This window comes from Kryptolebias marmoratus, linkage group LG8 (assembly GCF_001649575.2).
Source record: "Kryptolebias marmoratus isolate JLee-2015 linkage group LG8, ASM164957v2, whole genome shotgun sequence".
Taxonomy (NCBI): Eukaryota; Metazoa; Chordata; class Actinopteri; order Cyprinodontiformes; family Rivulidae; genus Kryptolebias; species Kryptolebias marmoratus.
Genome location: NC_051437.1, coordinates 28,260,026 through 28,278,354, shown reverse-complemented (window position 1 = coordinate 28,278,354; position 18,329 = coordinate 28,260,026). Strand labels below are relative to the sequence as shown.

The window sequence follows — 18,329 nt, the reverse complement described above, 5'->3', positions numbered from 1 at the left end:
ACAAAACACTTAGCTTGCTGGTTTTAGCTTTAAGCTACTGTTTTCTTGATTTTAGCTACTGCTCTGCTAGTTTTAGCTTTTAGCTATTGGTTTAGCTTTTGGCTAGTGTTGCTCATTTTAGCCAAACATTTGGTGGTTTTGCTGAAGTTAGCTTTTAGCTTCTGTTTTACTGCTTTTAGATACTGCATCGCTAGTTTTAGCTTTTAGCTACTGTTTTGCTGAATTTAGCTTGTGTTTTAGCTTTTTCTTCTGTTTTATTACTTTTAGCTACTGCACTGCTAGATTTAGCTTTCAGCAACTGTTTTGCTGATTTTAGTTTTTAACTCCAAGTTTGCTAATTAGCTTTTGGCTCCTGTACTTATATAGTTCAACCAATTTTAGCTTCAGCTACTTTACCTGGTTGTAAATATTTGCTGCTGTTCCGCTAATTTGATTTTTTTTTTTTCTACAGTTTTGCTTATTTTAGCTTTTAGCTACAGTTCTGTTTAATTTAGCTGTTTCAGCTTCTTCAGGACTCTGAATTCACGCCACGTTGCAGGAAAAGCTCATTTTTATCCTTTTTCTTTTTTAAATCACTTATATTTGCTGAAAATCCAAACAGCAGGCGACGGGACATTTTATTTTGATGTTTTAAATCATAAATATAAACATATTTCTGAGAGGATTAATGGTTCCTTCAGACACGCTGTCCATGTTTTCTGCAGCGTTTCCTGTTTTTTTCTCCAGTTCTGCTCGCCTCGTTGTTCTGTCAGCTGATCGGCTTAATGAGCCGAAGCCTCACTGAATAATGCAGCTGAAGAAAAGTGATTGTTTTCAGGTTCCTGCTCATCTGTGAGGTTTCGGGTTTGGCTTGAAATCGTTCTGAAACACGACCCAGAAGCACCACTGCTGGGGCAGGCGAGGTTTGCCTGGGAGAATCATGGGAGAGAAACAATAATTTATAAATTCAGTTTTAAACTTTAGGTTTGGTTTAACCAATGAGAGCAAAATAATCCACTAATTTAATGTTTTAGACACTAAAGAGAGCAACTAATCAGCAGTTTGAGGGCAGATTGTGCAGAACATCCAGGGCTCTTGAACTGATATGACGATAAAAAAAGAGTCTTCACGATAAACGCAACAAACGGAGGATTAATTCAGAGCAAATCGAGTTGATAAACCTCCCAACAGCTGGACGGGCAGAGAGCGTTTCACACCAGGTAGTTGTGCCAATTTTCACAGGAGACAGCCGGGATTATCAGATTAACCGCCGCAGCTTTTGTTCTCTAAGCAAAAAACACGATTATATGTTGCGTTTTATCCGCTCGAAACGTTTCATTCGTGGTTTTAAATCGAACCTTTTCTTTCTGCTGGATGAGCAGCAGGTTTTACTTCCTCAGATATTTGATCCGCTCAGGAAGCCCTTCTGGATTCTCAAGAAATGAAGCTGAAGGACAAAAATATTAACCAAGATTATTTTGGTCACTTTAGGAATGACGACAGCTGAAAACAGTTATTTATTGAGTTTGGAAACGTTGCATTTACTGCACTTAAATAACAAGTTTACCGCCTGAAACATGAACTTTCCCTTAAACTTAACATAACCCAGAAAATATTTCCTCCAATGTAATCTACAACACAAAATAATAAACACAATCAGCATTAAAGTGCACTTCCATTATACTGTAGGCTTCCATAAACTCTGGTTTTAATTTTTCTAAGTTCAATGTTTTATGAAGAACTTGTTCTCCCAAATCCCCACATTTAGACACTGATTGTTGCAGCTGCAGCTCATTCAGGAGGCGACACAAGAAGAGAGGAGCTTCCTACAGACCAATATGGCAAAATATTTTAAATCAACCCTTTTTTTTTAACTTGTTGTGATCGTTTGTAGCAGGAATCAAAACCAAAGCTACAAATTTGGTTTACTGCACGGCCTGCAGGCGTCTCGGCTAAATATCAGCTAAATCTCTGCTTTCGAGGCGTTAATAAGAAGCTGAAACCCTGAACGACGGTTTACAAGTTACAGCAATAAGACGGGGTGTAAGCTGCCTGTGGCACGGTGCGTTTGTTTACCTACAGAAACAGCCGAAGTGACTGAAAAAGCTCCAACTTATCGGCCATTTTTATCGACACAGACCATGCGTGGTTTCAGATTCAACTGAATGGTTTGTTTACGTTGGGTGTGGACCCACATTTCAGGCTGTTTGATTTACTTCAGGAAAACCTTAATGTTTGATTTCACCTTTATCTCAGTTTTCATCAGGTTATTTTTGTCTGGATGTTTGCAGCGTTTCTCTGGAAATCCAAAGCTTCTATAAACTTAAAAATAAATGCCAGCAGTCTTTAAATGCTCGTGTCCTGCCTGTTTACAGGTTTAACAAACTCTCTTCTTCGCAGCTAAAAGTCTATCCTGAGGGGGTTTGTTTTACAGAGCAGCTAATGGAAACAAAGCAGGAGTTCAGGACTTTCCTGTTTAAATAAATAAACCCTGGTACACACAAACTGTCTGAGACAAGTTCAGACAAAGGTTGAAATCAGAAGTCTCAGATGAGGTAGAGATAAACTGTCGGTAAGGCACGGCGCAGTGAGGACCCCAAAGTTTCTGATGCTTCAGGTGCTAAAAAAACCTCAAGGTTCAGAGGAAAGAAGGCAGAATTAAAAAGAAAAATCATACTTTTATGACTGGCTACCAAGAACGAGACAAACTTCACGCTGCAAGTTTAAAACCAGACAGAACACAAACATTTGGTTGCTTTTTTATGGCTTACTTCGCTCTTCAGGTCTCCTCATCGTGTTGGAGACAAAACCTGATCACAAAGTTTTGTTAAACATTTCCTTCGCTGAGGCGGTTTTGCGTTTTATGACACAAACGGTTCAACAAGGCACAGAAACCACACTGCTCTGATTTGCATAAGTGCTCCAGGAGATTCATGAGTCAACCGTGAGTCAGGGAGGAACAGAAATCAGCACCTGCGGTTGCTATCAGGACGTACTGGACTTTGTTGTGATGCGGATTTTCTGAACGATCACCCAGTCCTTCTGCGCCGCCGTGACCAGGATCCTCAGACAGGAAGAGGGCGAGCTGCGCCGTTTCTCCACGTTCTGCATCTCAAACTTCCCGTTTTCCAGACTTCCCACTGACTGGAACTCTTTACAGCTCCTCTCGCTCCCTGAGGGGACCGCGTCGTGGCCGAGCTCCACCTGAGCCGAGTCCAGGAGGTCCTTCCCCCCCGATCCGGTTTCCACCAGTATCCCCGTCACCACGGCGGGGTTTTGGAACACCACGGTCAGGTAACTTCCTTTGTCTGGAGAACGGCCCCAGAAGAATTCCTCCCCACCCTCCCAGGCCAGGTTGGGGTAATTTTTCTGGTAGGTGGGGATGTTGGAGTAAACTTCAGCTGCAGGGTTGGAGTAGACCCCCTCCTCAAAATACTTATCCTTCAACTTGTTGAACGTCCCCTGGAAGGAGGAAAACGTCCCCATGTGTTGGAACAACGAGGGTTTGAAGAGGATCGTCTCTCTTTGGGTCATGACTTCTCGGAAGTGGCTCATCAGCCAGTCGCAGGGCATTTCCTGGTAGAAGAGGAAGAGGAAGCGGGCCAGAAGAGGAAGGTGGGCCGACTTGTAGAGTTTCCCGATGTAGCCGAGGGCAGAGAACTCCAGCGTGGCCCACGTTCCCTTCTTCGAGCTCTGCTCCTGGATTCGTCTCCTGATGGTTGTCAGGAAGTTCTTTGCAGAAGAGATGTCGTCTTCCAGCTGGAGGTAGTACTCCCCCAGAGAGGCGCAGTAGTGGATCAGGAAGGAGTAATCCAGGTTCTGCTTGGATCGGAACGTTACCCGTTCAGAAGGATCATTGTAGTTCCTCTTCAGACCTTTAGGAGAACCAGAGAGACTTCGATAAATATCACAGCATCAACATGAATTCGTCCACAACAGAAGGACGCCTGCTGCACCTGAGAGCGGCGGGTACCAGTCCTGAGGAACGTGGATGACCACCAGCTGGCCTTGCTCCAGCTCCGAGGCGAACGCCATTTTTATCTCCGTCACCGTCTCCACTCTCCAGCTGGTGTCGAAGTCTGCGAGGAGGACCACGACCACCATGGAGGAGCGCTCCTCGGGAGACGACTGCGAGAAGAGCGAGCGCAGCGTGGGAACGAGGTAGCTGCCCTTCTTCCTCTTCACCGAGCACAAGCCGATGGACAAAAACCCTGAAAGAAACGCGCCGGGACGGAAAAGAGAACCGTCAGGATTCAAACAAAGTCCAAACATCCGAATCATTTCTGGTTCAAAGGGAACTCCGCAGGTGGAGAGCAGACCTAACCTGAAAAAAACACCTGTGGAGTCTAATCACAGCTTTAGATCACATTCATACACCGACGGGGGGGTCAGCGTCTCGCCCAGGGGCACTTCGACCTGTGACTGCTGCCAGGAATCGAACCGCCGACAGCTGCTCTAACCACTGACCCACAGCCGCTTCCTTCTGTAATAATCTAAGGTGACGAAATGGCCGACGGAGAGTAAAGATAAGAAAAAAAAAAAGCTGCTGCAGCGGCACACTTTGGTCACCGCGGTAACCACATGCCTCTGTCAGCCACTTCCTGACAAGCAGAAGGAAATGCAGAGTAGGAAGTAAGCCTCAAACACACAACGTAAACGTCAGACTGAATAAACTCCTGACTCCAGCTGACGAAAGCGTCTGGTCGTCATACGGAGAACTTTTATGCTTCTGCAGTGTTTTATTTAGGAGATATGACAACCTAAAAACAACTTTCACTTCTACTTTTAAAGATAAAAGTCTACAGAAACGCTCCCAAAGTCCCACACCCACCTCCTTATCTGCAGCCGAGACGGACACCTCCAGTTTGATGTGTAAACTGTACACAAAGCAGAAGGAGCTGGTTTGCATCAGAAGGTTGAAAGTGCGACGTCAGTTTAAGTTTCTGCAGTAAAACCGTCACGGTTTAACTGTGTTTGTGTAAAAACTGTTAAAAACAACAACAACAACACCCGAGTGCCGGTTTTAGACGAGTAAAGTCCAACTTCCTGTGACTCGTTTAAACTTGGAATGACGTTTCTCTGAGCTCCAAACAGATTTCACCAAAACACAACCGTCCAGATGGGAAATCCTGGATTTGTTCAAATCAGAACCGTGACAGAAATGGAAAAATGTTACAGAAAAAACTTATTTCCTTCTATCTTTTAGTATTCATTGATTAAGTCTTGTCTACAAACTTGATAAAAGAATGCGTCCTTTAACGGGTATTCATAGCGATGTGTCTTTTAATTAAAAGGTCAAATCTTTTTAGTGTTTTACAGTAAAACCGGAGCATAAATGTGTCATGAAATCGCCCAGTTTAAGCGCTTTATTTGATATTTATTCGCCGTTTTTGAAGCCGATCTGGACCGCAGCTTCAGGAGGTTTCACTGGTTGTAGATAAGGATGTGGGTGTCGGCCGTTAGACGTTTCCAGAACCATAACGGTCAGGATATCCGAGGGATTTTAGATGTTTGGGCGAGGTTTGGCGACGCAGGAAGTTAAGGAGTAATTAAATCTAAACACCTCTTTGTTCTGCAGAATGAACTTTAAAAGGGAAATGCTGTTCTCTGTGGGGGTTTTTTCTGATATATGAAACAAGTGCCGTGTTGAACAGAAATCGACCCACTCTGCTGGACGGACGGCGCTCCGGCCAGCTGCTGGTAGGACACGTTGAGAGGCAGGAAATCTCCCTGCTCCACCCACGACTCTTTACTGATCAGCCGCTCCATCTGCCAACTCAAGTCCTTGGCGTTCCCGTTCAACGATGTCGATGGGCCCTGAAACAAACAAACAAACAAAGATCTGGTTTTAGTGTTTGAACAGATTCCAAAACAGAAACTCCAAACTGACGCTCCGACTCTCTTTGTTTAAACATTTAAATGTGTTTAAACCGGCTGCCTCATTGTTTCCCCTCATTGTGCTCACAGTTAATGTGTGTGTGTGTGTGTGTGTGTTCACCATTATGGAAGAGTCCAGATGACCAAAGAAGTACAATCCAGTGACGAGCAGCAGCACGGCCAGAGCCACGTTCTTCTTCCTCCTACAGAAACGTGGCATTTCCTGACCACCGGACAAGAAGAGAAAAAGACACGGGAACTTCCGTCAGCGCAAAGGTAAATAATTCAGCCGGTAAATGTTTCAGGGAGTTGGATGCAGGTAACACTAGACCACGTGTTGAGAGTGAAATCTACTCTGAGCTGCTGTATTTACAGTCAGGAGGGAAAAAGGAAAGTTTACGAATCAGGACGTCGTCAGGTTCTGAAATGATTCAGATCTGACCCCAAGTGAACAAAAAAAACACAACAGATCCCACCGTGTCGTTATTTATCAAACAAGAACAAAATGTTTAAGCTGTGCTGATGACCCAGCAGCTTGTAGAACCTCCTTCTCAGTGGTTTCCTGTTTGTCTCTCATGGTTATGGAGGAGTTGTGGCCCACTCTTCTTTCCAGCGTTGCTTCAGCTCATTGGTTTCTGCTCAGCTCTCTGAGGTTCTGGTTCTGGACCGTTCTGTTGTAGATTAGCTGCTGTGTTTAGGATCATTGTCCTGTTTATCACATCTGACTCCAGAATCAGCCCAAACCATCAGCCCTCCACCACCATGCTGACAGCTGCAGTGCATTCTGGGTAAACATCTGTCCTCTGCTCTGGTTCTGGTCCAGAAGTCTTCTGGTTCCTTCAAGTCGAGCTGCCGTGTTGTTTTTAGAGAGTAGAGGCTTTAACCTTTGACCTTTAACTTGCTGACTGAGGCCTGTAGAGGCTGAGATGGAGCTCACTGCACGGTCTGACCTTCAGGGTGAAGATCAGCAGCTGTCTTAAATGTGAATAATCTTCCTCTCTGTAGAACGATGGACTCCAGATGACCTCTGACCCCTCCCAGATTGATTCTCTGAGGTCATTGCTGATGTCTTCCCGCCTTGGCGTCGTGTTAACTCTCATCTGTAGCTCCAGAGCAGCAGAACCTCCTGATCCAGAACCTCTGAGATCCTCTGGAAGCAGCTTCAGTGTTTGTTTAATAAATAATGACTCGGTGGATCATTTTATCACGTCCTGATTTGTAAATCTGGAGGTTATTTAGTTTATGTTTTTAAAGTTTCATCAGTTCGGTAGTTTGTTGATGGTCCCCAAATATACCAAAACGGAAAATGAGGAAGTTCTGCAGCTCTGAAAGCTGGACGTTCTCCAATTTAAAAATCAGACAGGCCTCATTAAACACACCTGTGCTTTCAGGCTTTCACATTAAGCTGTAAATGGGCCGTACTTCTGTAGAAACTACGGCTCAAAACCTGACCGTCTGAATGGAAGACAACCTGGGTCAAATACAGATAAAACATCATATTTTTCTCTTAAAAAATGAATCAAAAAAGGAATTCCTTCATCTTCCAGTGAGCTATATTTATTATTTCTCTACCTACAGGATCATCTTTGTTTAGAAAATGCTGCTGGAGCTGGAAAGAATGATCAGTATCAAATAATAAATCAGCAAATGTTATTTTTCTACACAGAGACACAAAAAAAGCTAAATTAGAGTATTTGTTGCAGTTGTAATCTAATAAAATATATTTATTACATTCAAATATTGAGTTCACCTTTTAGGTTAGACATGACAGCCTGTTTTTAGATTAGCTGCTGATAACAAACATACAGTTTGTCCTACAAATATCTTGCAGAACCAGCTTAATCCGAATTTATCCAAAACAGAAAATCACCAGCGCAAAACGACGCGCAACAGGAAGTAGACGGCACCCATTTACATTTATATTCAGATTTCTCCGTTTCTTTCTGGGTTTATGTTTTACAGAAACGAACATCTCGCGGGGCAGTTTGAGAACAGTTCGGTTCTGTTCTGGTGGACAGATTTAAATCATAAAAAATAAATATTTAAATAAAAAAAAAAGCGTCAAGTCATTGTCAACAAGTAGACGGAGCCCTCCCCACTTTAAATATAGCCCAGTCCGTTGAAGGGACGCTATAATTAGACCCGAGCGTTATCCAAAAAAACACCCCAAACAAATCAAAACTATGTTCTCAAAACTGGACAAAAGACGAGTTAAAGTCGAGATAAATGAATAAAAAGAAAAAGCGAGGTACAGATTTTTTAACGAAAATAAAAAATAATTTAAAAAAAACCTTGAAAGATTCGTTTAAAGCGACGACGGGCGGCGTTTATTTCATGGAACGCGTGCGTTTCAAATGAAAACGGGATAACTTTGCGATAAAACGGTTAAATTTAATTTTATTTATTTTAACCTACCGTTAAAATTAAACTTCCTCCACGCGCCTGTCTCTCTCTCTCTCTCACTCCGAGTTCGGCTCGGCGTCTTCTGTCGGCGTTAAAGTTATTTTTAAGGACTTTATTTTTTTTATTTTGTTTGTTTTAAAGTCAAACACGGCGGGAGGAGAAGTAGCCAGCGGATCGTTCAGCGCTGCCACATCTTTCCCTCCCCGCTTCCTGACGGCGCTGCGGCGGCCAGCCAGGTGGAGACGGCTCGCGGAGGTGTGTCTCAATGTCCGCGCGACGTCAGGGGCGGAGCTAGGGGAGCCCGGCCGTCAGGGCCAAGCAGGCCCCCCCGACCCCTCAGTAAGGAGAGCAGCTATTGGCTGGCATGAAATGACGTCATTCGGCTAGTTCGCTGAGTTGGGCAAAGAGGAGAAATGTAGCTACAGAGACGTAAAAACAGCCTAAATATGTTTAGAACTACAAATAAATATATATTTATTTTTATGTCACAGTTCCGACTTTTTGTCCAGGTTAAGGACAAGCAAAAAAACCAAACAAAATAAACAACTCTGACTTTAAAGGGGAAATTAAATAAATCGAAACACCAGGATAAAACCCTCCATTGTTCTGTTTCTCTGGTTTTAAATGTTAACTACTTGTTTTAAGACTTTTGTGGGGTGACTGTGTGATGTAGAAGGAGGCGGGGCCAGCTGTGGCGGGCCGCCACAGGACGCCGAGGACGTTTCTGTTGCCGCGTTTATCAGAGGAAATGGAAGCAGAAGAAGAAGCAGGTTTGGGTTAACGGGAGGACCGGTTGGTCTGGAGTGATGCTGCCACGTTTTACCAGAGGAAGCCCCGAGCTTTAAGATGACGTCACACAGTCTGTGAGGAGTTTCACCTCCGGACGGCTGGAGGAGGCCAGCGCCGGTCAGACAGGCGGTGGTTCTCCTGTTGAAGGTTCGTCTCTCAGGTTCTCCTCCTCAGAACGTTCTCTGCAGTCCGTCTCCAGACTCTGGTCCATCAAACCTTCTGGTCCTTCAGGAGCTGAAGGTTCGGCTCGGTTTGGGTCAAGATTTCTTACTTCCTGCCTTGTTGGCGTTCCTGTTTGGCTCTCGATGCGTCACACTTCAGAGGGACCAAAAATGCAGAGGGGATCCTAATAATGCTTTCAATCTCTGATTATTAATTTCAAATTAGTGTAATTTTTTTTTTTATGAGAGACTCTAAAAGCAAGCATCTTTTCTGATTCTCTTTAGATTTATGTCAGCTTCAAAAACACTTTTCAGTTCCTCTTTTTTCAGGACAGCCAACAGCTGCGTATCAACGGATCGTTGTTCTTCATCAAATTAAACAACAGGAACTAAAACTGGACTTCTTTCTTCAGCTTTCATACGGATCAGAAGCCTGAAAGTTACAGCAGTGACTGATAATCTGTAAACGTTTGACTTTTTATGCTGTTTTAGTCGTCATTTATTGCCAGCGTTGTAAAAACTTTAAGCCTTTAATCTCTGGACTTTCACCCGTCACGCCTTTCTGCACGCCTTCATAGGTGACATAACAAACTCAGTGTCTAAACTAAATAAACTTTAATGGGTGTCGGTGGCATCTATTGTTCTTTATTTCAGTCGAGAGAAAAGACGAGGAACAGTTTTATTTCCTCTGACTCGAACCCTGTCATGGAAGCTGCTCGGTCTCGTTCCGATTCAGAAAAGTGAAAATGTTTCGACGTGGGTCGGTCTGTGTGAGGGATGACTTCAGGCCTTCTCTGAGGACAGAGTGTGAAGGACAGAGCTGAGGACGGACACAAACGTCCTTGCAGCCTCAGCGTCTCTTGGCTGCTGCCTCAGAGTCACTTTTACTTCCTCTTCTCCATTTTCGTCCTTCCCGTCCTGCTGTCGCTCAGCCGAGCCTTCCTGATTTCCCTCTCCGGCGTACAGCAGCTCTCCCAGGACGAGCGTGCCGCCGCCGGGCGTGTCGTGTCTGCGCTGGGTGTGCGTGTACAGGAAGACCCTCCACGGGAGTGCGTGCGGCGGCGTGAAGGCGAGCGTCTGGATGTTGACCAGCTGCATGGCGGCCTGGAGGCTTTGAGGGGAGTGGCGAGGGAAAAGCGGACACCGGATGGTTTCTTCGATCCACAGACAGTCCTCGGCCTCATCGTCCGAGGAAACTGAACAAATACAAGACAGAAGAAAAGTCAGGCGTTTAAAAAAAAACCAAGAAGCCCTCGGGTGCCTGGTGACCCTCTGCCCATCTTTACCTCTAAGATCTGCTGCTAATTAACCTGATAAGTTATAAAAAGCTCCTCCAGCTGTTTATTCGTACCTCTTACGTTTAAAGCTTTGTGTTTCCGCTGACCCAGCTGTTTTAAGACGCGTTGCTGCTGCAGAATTTAAATTAACCTGTGTTTTACCTAATAAATGGTACATTTTCTTAATTTAACCATTTGATATGTTTAGCAGCGTGACTAAAATATGTGTTTCTGAGATGTTTTTCAGAGCTGGGGTTGTATACCGAGCGCTGACATGTTTTATTTTTTTGCCACATCATCCTGTCCTGAAGCAGAAAACTAAACGTGGCCTGAAGGTCCATCTGAAGATCCGGTTCTGTGGCCTCTAATGACTCTGTGGAGCAGAAACGTGAAACGCAATTAGCTCTAATTTAATGACGCTGTCTCACAATGCTATTGCAATGAGGAGCATTGTGTTGTTCTCAGAGCTCAGTTCTGTGTCAAACCTGTTCCCCTGTGTACGTGCTAATTATTTCCCTTCACGTACGCACAGAACCAGAACCACTTCCTGTTCAGCAACATTTGCAAACTGTGTTGTAAATAACCGAGCTGCGTTATAAATGGCTGCAGCTGTGAGAGCTGAAGGACGGCGGGACTCCGGTGACCTCGGCCGGGTTTCGGGGGAAAGGTCGCGGCCCGACCTCCGCCGGGTCTGGGACTTGCTCCTTGCACCCAGTGAGCTCAGCTTTGGCGTGGTAGTAGCTGAGAATCATTCACAACGCATTCTCTGAGCCCGAGATGGAACATAAAGTTGCTTTTAAGGTGAAAATCCTATTTTATTATTGAGAAAACAGAAAGATTTAGAGCATCTTTCACCATGGAATCATGTAAACAAACACTCAGATTAGCAGAACTACAGAATGAATAAAGATTTGAGTAATAATGGGTGTAGTTCACCTCATAACAAAGATTTAGGCCTATTTTCTGCGTCTTTCTGTGTCTTGTAGGCGATCGAACTAATGAAGAGGCTTTAAAGCAAAAGGGGTGAATATTTACGCACGACCACTTCTTTGGTTTTATAGATTTTAGAATTATTTAACAGATTCCCGCCCGTTTCATCTCTGTTAGTTATTCTGTATGATCAAATCAGAAATCCGTCTCGTCTGTTTTATTTTAAGACAACTTTGTGCACAAAAAGCAACGAATCGGAAACGAAGCGACACACTTCCCCGTCTTCTGCTGACGTGCGGTTTGCGTGGTTAGCTGCAGTTTAGGCGTTTCACACTCCAGACTCGACCTCGAGGCGACGAAGTGAAGAAAATATCTAAAACCTGCAACGAGTCGTTTGTTTGAACTGAACTGTGGCATCATAGCTGCTCACTGGAAGGACGTTATTTGTGCCAGAAGCAGGAAAATGAAACGAACGGCCAGAGAAAGTGGGTGCTTTCAGGATAGATCTCCATTCAAACAGGTTAAGACCCACACAGGATGAGGATTCAGACCCAAACTTCAAACAGACGATCTCCCCTGAAGCTACACCTCCGCAGGCAGACTTTCAGTTTCTTACGAGTTGCAGAAGAAACACGGTCCATCTTTTTTATTTTCCACAGAAAACGGGAGCGGAAACATATAAAACCTGCGACAGGTCGGAGCTTTTATAAAACAGAAACGCGCTGGAAGCAAATCATTTAAGCTAGCAGCAGAAAAATGACAGATTAAACGGTGAAAGGAGAGGCGTGGAGGTCCGAGGGATCGAACCCGCAGGAAGGCAATTATCCATCCCATCCCCTTTAATTTGCATTCAGTAACTTCGCTCCTCTCAGATTTCTGTTGCTTACAAAAGAACTCACATTCCTTCGAGACCAAAAACAGCGAATCTGGTTGGTCGACTCACAGATGCGACCGTTTTAGGCGGGCAGATAAAGTTCGATGAGTCCTTTTTGCACAGATGTTGAACACGCCTGGATTTTAAAGTATGTGCCACTTATTACGCAGCTGATAGGATCATCTTCCCGCTCTGCCACAAAAAAAAGAACGAGGAACAAAGTGACAGATTTAGATTTATGCAGGTAAACAGTAAACAGTTTCTTTTCACAACTAAAGTGGAAAAAAATTCTGTTTTTAGATTACAAAAACAGTTTTTGAAAGAACTGTGTGAAACTTTGCAAGAACAAAAAACAGAGCTTTAAGTTATTTGTAATTAGATAGATTGGTCTTAAAGAGAAATTCTGTTTATATCTACGGACGGATGCAAAGAACTAAAAGGTGTAGGAAAACACCACATTTCTTTGCAATAAAGGAGATAATTACGGAGACCGTGCCTTAAGTTTTTCATTAAATACAGAACTTGAACCTGCGTGCCGTCAGCGTGTTAAATCCCTTTAAGTGTCGTTTCGGTCGAACGGAACGATCCCGTCGAGCAGAATTCCTGCCAGGTGAAGCAGAAGAGTAATCCGTCCATTTCATTACCTCGTCCTGGAGGCGAAGCGCGTCGCGTCAGCCACAGGCGCTCGAACTCCTCCGGGCTGACGGCCGGCGACAGGGACAGGGCGACGGATGGCGTGACGTCAGCGGGGAGCTCCGAGCGATGACCCAAGCCTTAAAACATTAAAAACAGATTGAAGCTTAAAGGATTCCTTGCAGGAATGGATGTCATGCAGGTTTTAAACTAAGATCCTCTGGTTGAGAAGCGATGGAGCGCTCAGACGGCGTGTTGGGGACGACTCTCAGCGACTACCACGCCAGATTTGAGCTGAATGACTGTAAAATTCACTCAGTTTCGGCCATTTTTACTGTTGGCTACGGTTAGTTTGGGCAGCCATCTTAATGACTCCATAAGCAGACAAATTACTATCGTCGTAGAGATATTTTGCTAACGAGGGTACGAGTTGGAGACGAGCCTCGGCTACGAACACGTGACTGTTTTTGTCTCAGGCGGCCATCTTAAGAGTTTCACTGAAATCCGTCCTCTGGTTCACAAGATGTTTTTCCACAAGCGAAAACATGATCGCCCACTGAGACGCCTGCTCTCCAATCAGCTCGACCAATGATAGTTATTTAAAAAAATGGGCTAATATCGCAGCGGATGGACCAGTTAGTCTCCATCAGGGGTGTCCAATCCTGGTCCTCAGGGCCTCCATCCTGCAGGTTTTACTTGTTTCTCTGCTCCAACACACCTGATTTACATCAATGGGTGATTAACAGGCTTCTGCAGAACATGAAGAGGTCATTTAACCTCTGAATCAGGTGTGTTGGAGCAGGGAAACAAGGAAAACATGCAGGATGGTGGCCCTGAGGACCAGGACTGGACACCCCTGGTCCCCTGGTCTGCGGCTCAGAGAGACAAGAATCGAGGCGCCACAGCGGTCCAATCAGAGCCCAGAACCTCAACCTGACGGGAATGCTGTGGCGGCTGTGGATCAGTGGTTGGAGCAGAGCTGCAGGTTCGATTCCTGGCAGCAGTCGCAGGTGGAAGTGTCCCTGGGAAAGACGCCGATGTGCCCCGTCGGTGAAGCTCTGATGAGCCTCTACAGGTGATTTATCCAGGTGGGCTCCGTAGAGCTGCATGGATGTGAGGCCCAGGTTGTGTTTCAAAGAGCCGCTCCATCAAACGGTCCGTTTACCTTCAGAAACCACCGTCTGCAAACCTCAAACTGAACTGAAGCCACGCTGGACAGAAGAGTGGGCCAAAGCTTCTCCACACCAGCGCCGCCGCTCACCTGACTGAGCAGACCCGGCGGGGCCGCAGTCCAGCGTGTCGGGAAGGTCCGAATTCGGTTTCTGCCTCAGCGCCGCTCGCTCGGGGCTGCCCCGGCTGGTCGGCTCCGCCTCCACGGCGTCCTGCTTCAGAGGCCCCATGGTGTTGAAGCTGCTCGCCCACTGGCCGGCGGGCTCGGCTTGGCGTCCGATCAGAACCCCCAGAGACGGGTCGGATCGCCGGCCTTGGAGAACCCTCCGCGTCTCCTCGATCCCACAATGCAACAGGCGGTAATACAGCAGGGCCTGGTCACGCACGCACATGTCTCGCTCCTCCTCTGGAAGACACGAGAGCGTGAACAGCCGAGTCTTCGCGGACACACACACACACACACACACACACACCTATGCAGTGGTGCAGCAGGCGTCCCAGCATGTCCTGCGTCTCGGCCGGGCGGCACACAAACAGCCTCATGGCCGCCGTCAGCAGCTCCATCTTCACCCCCAAAGAGGCTTCGCTTCGCACGCCGTCGATGAACGCCTCCAAGGTGTACGGGGCGCCGGCGACCCGATCCCCGTAGACACCCAGCAGCCAGAGCAGGGCCTGCCTGCCCTGAAAGAAGAGGAGGACATTCAGCGCTTCTGATCGCTTCTTCAATCCTAGTTTACTTTGGTTTTCCTCAGTTTATCTTGTTTTAGATCAGTTTAATTTAGCTTTTTGTGTTTTCATGAGTGCTCTTTAAATAACTTTGACTTGACAAAGAGCCTGACTTTGCTGTAATCCTTAAAAGCACCTTTAAGGTTGGGGGGGCTGCCTGGAGACACAAAGTTAGGAGAAAATCTGCAATTTTCTTACTTGGAATCAGGTGAAATCTGAGCTCAAATGATTTCAGAAACTAAACTTGGTTCCAGGTGCCTGCGACAACCGAGGGACTACTTTGAGAGGAAAGTTTTTCAAACATGTTTAAAAAGTTTTCTGTTTTCATCCTGCTTCGGAAGAAAACGAGCCGCAGGAGACGAGGATTTGATTTATACGACCGCAGCTGAAGGTCGTTTCTTTTACATCCTGTCATAAAGAGAAGAACCTTTTGAAGCTTTTTGAAGTTTGATCTATTTGTCTGTGTTCATTAAAGTCTGTTTGCTCTAAATTCTGTATAATTTGTAACTGGGAAAAGGTCATTGATATTTCTGTATGAATGATTTGACAGAATATATCTAAAACTAATTAATTTATGTAATTTTTGATAAATATTGATCATGATAGGCCCTTGGCTAGGACCAAATTTTTAATTTTGGCCCCCTTGCGTCACTGGGTTTGAGACCCCTGAGATAAAGGAATAAAAATTAGATTTCTGACTGACAGGTGGAGGAACCTGACCGTAACTTAGCTGCAGGGTGTATAAAACGTCTGTAATGTTGCCTCAGAGGGCAGCTCCTTCCACAGTAAAATAAAATCCTGCTGGAATCATGATGATTTTTACCATATCGCCCATCTGCAGTCCAGACATTTTACTAAATATGATAAAGTATCTTTTCTTTAAATATTACAATAAGAAAATCATCCAGTGAAGGCCTGAATCAGGACCCCAGAGATCCATCATCCATGAAATATATTTCATTTTATAGCTAATAAATATTTGGAAACGACCGTGTTGGTGTAAAAATACTGTTTTCTGTTTGTCAGGCTGTGTTTTCTTTAAAAAAAACCTTCAACAAATTGTGTTTTTGTGACAAAGATCCCAAAAGTCCAGTTTTAAAACTGCCGAGCTGGCCGTTTCGTGTCGACACAACGCTGGTTGGTCCCTCGAGTTCAGGAGCTTTTTAAAGGACAGGAGTCAAGATGGCTGCCACAGCTAATGGACCTTAACGGAAATTTAAATGGCTGCAAGTCGAGCGCAACGTTTCCTTCGAGATTTGACCAAAATGGTGATTTCAGCGTAAAACTCTGGTGTGAGACGATGAATTAACTCGACGTTTTATCTGTTTTGTCAAAATAAGAACTGAGAGGCGTGTGGAGCAACAGATGGCCGTGAAAAAAGGCTTGTTTGTATTTATTTGGAGAGCTCAAGCAGACTGTCTGTCCCAACTCTCTTACACAGGGGTCTCCAATCCTGGTCCTCAGGGCCTCCATCCTGCATGTTTTCCTTGTTTCTCTGCTCCAACACACCTGATTCAGAGGTTAAATCACCTCTTCATGTTCTGCAGAAGCCTGTTAATCACCCATTGATTCAAATCAGGTGTGTTGGAGCAGAGGAACAAGGAAAACATGCAGGATGGGGGCCCTGAGGACCAGGGTTGGACACCACTGACGTAAAGACAGACAGCCACTCAGATTTCAGATAATCTGCATTTTGCAAACAAGTGAGGCTCTTCTTACTAAAGTTTTACTTGCAAATGAGTGTTTTCTTTTTCTAGTGAGAGCCTGAGGTCTAAAAATGATTCCAGTACCCGGGCAGGTAACCATCCTGCAGGTTTTACTCCCCTGATCTGAATCAGTGGGTGATTAACAGGCTTCTGCAGAACATGAAGAGGTGATTTAACCTCTGAATCAGGTGTTGGAGCAGAGGAACAAGGAAAACCTGCAGGATGGTGACAGTTGAGGACAAGGGTTGGCTAGTTTCAGTAATTGAGCAAGAAAATTAAAAAGACGCGCCCAAAAAGGGGTAGGAAGCATGTTGACAGACTGCTAACCTGAGCGGAGCTGGGCGTGTGGTTTATGGGGAAATCTTTCAGTTTTTCTGTAACTTATTAAACTGAGTCATTCTCCGCTTTGTAAAAGAAAGCAAAGTGGTGTTTAAATGACAATACAAAAGCTGCTTCCTTCTTCCTTCTGTTGGCAGAACTACGTCGAGATCTGCGAACTTCTAGGAGTTAAAGCAAAGATGCGGCGCTCACAACGTGTGTTTGGGACGATGCTCAGCGACTACCACACCAAGCTGTGGCTCATTATCTGCAGAATTAGATGAATTATAACCAGTTCTGTGTTTTTTGACGCTGCTTGTTTTGAAAGAAGCATTTTTAAATAAAGTGGATGTGAATGTTCCAGCCGTGAACCGGCGCCCGCCTGAGGTCTGACCTGGCTGTCCTGCAGCGTTTCCTCGCAGCCCTCCAGAGCCGAACACACGGGGCCGCTGCACTGAGGACACACCCACACCAGGTCACGCATCGTCTGCACCACCGCTGAGGTCAGACGAGGGGAGGAACCAGAAAACAAACAAAACAAAAAAAAATGGAAGTAAGCAAAACCTGTTTGGGTGAAACCGAGAAAGCTCAGACATGTTTGTGTTTACAGTTTTACCCGAGGTTATGTGGTCCTGCTTGAGTCCGAGGAGCCCTGTGAGGATCTCCAGACACCTGTCGCTGTAGCTCCGCCCAATTCGACCTGACGGTAGAGAACAGGAAGCACTTTACACACCCACACCTCTGAAACCTCCATCTCACCTTTATGAATCCAAATCAGTGTCTCACGGCGTTCGCAGGAGCACAAACAGGATATAAATGTGTTTTTATTACCTTTACTGGTCGGAATAAAGAATAAAAAGTCTTTATTGGAGCTGGAAGCGACTTTAGGACATTTTAAAGACTTTAAAGTCTCCAAACTGTGAAATAAAACTGATTTACTGAATTAGAACCGTTTGTGATTCAAACATCCCAGTTAGAGTTACTGACAAATACATCAGGAAACACCAACACTACAGGTCCACGCACTGCGGCATGATTGTGTTGTAGAAACCAGCCTTTCTGTGTGTGTGTGTGTGTGTGTGTGTGTGTGTGTGTGTGTGTGTGCGCACCTATGGCAGAGATGGCGGCCTGAGCGGTGTCAGAGTTCACATCAGTGCAGTATCCCTTCAGCTCGTCCAGCAGCATCACAACGTTCTCATCGTTAACCAGCTCAACCATCACCTGCGAACACAGGAGCTCAGGGTTCACCTGTGCAAAAGTCTTCATCCAGACAGAACTTATTTTAAAGTTTGTCTCCGTCGTTGGAGCCAGGATCGTCGCTCCCACTGAGGACCCCGAGGTCCAGACCTCAGTGTTTTATAAAAACCTGAATCCAAACAAGGCTTCTGAACGGCGTGGTTCTCTGCGTAGCTCCACCAGTTTCCTGTAGGAGGCGCTGCAACTGTGTGCAGCTGCAGCCAAACTCAATGTCTACGAAGAAGAGCGC

The 18,329-nt window shown here is 45.4% G+C and overlaps 2 protein-coding genes across 2 annotated transcripts in view; both read right to left on the bottom strand.

Annotated features, from left to right (window-relative positions):
• Positions 1 to 353: 353 nt before the first annotated feature.
• On the bottom strand, positions 354 to 8,548 carry zgc:101663 (alpha-1,3-mannosyl-glycoprotein 4-beta-N-acetylglucosaminyltransferase C). Its single transcript, XM_017438396.3, has 5 exons — positions 8,272 to 8,548; positions 5,978 to 6,079; positions 5,646 to 5,796; positions 3,936 to 4,190; positions 354 to 3,854 (listed from the first exon to the last, which is right to left on the bottom strand). Exons 2-5 carry the CDS (start codon positions 6,074 to 6,076, stop codon positions 2,965 to 2,967), a joined length of 1,395 nt encoding a protein of 464 aa, XP_017293885.1. The 5' UTR covers positions 6,077 to 6,079; positions 8,272 to 8,548; the 3' UTR covers positions 354 to 2,964.
• Positions 8,549 to 9,809: 1,261 nt separating this feature from the next.
• Positions 9,810 to 18,329, bottom strand: part of ap4b1 (adaptor related protein complex 4 subunit beta 1) — a 13,929-nt gene continuing 5,409 nt past the window's right edge. Inside the window, exons 8-14 of the mRNA XM_017438368.3 lie at positions 17,953 to 18,064; positions 17,460 to 17,543; positions 17,238 to 17,341; positions 14,567 to 14,774; positions 14,185 to 14,499; positions 12,935 to 13,063; positions 9,810 to 10,405 (exon numbers count right to left, since the gene is read on the bottom strand). Coding sequence (XP_017293857.1) covers positions 9,993 to 10,405; positions 12,935 to 13,063; positions 14,185 to 14,499; positions 14,567 to 14,774; positions 17,238 to 17,341; positions 17,460 to 17,543; positions 17,953 to 18,064 — 1,365 coding nt within the window. The 3' untranslated portion in view covers positions 9,810 to 9,992. The remainder of the gene's footprint in view (positions 10,406 to 12,934; positions 13,064 to 14,184; positions 14,500 to 14,566; positions 14,775 to 17,237; positions 17,342 to 17,459; positions 17,544 to 17,952; positions 18,065 to 18,329) is intronic.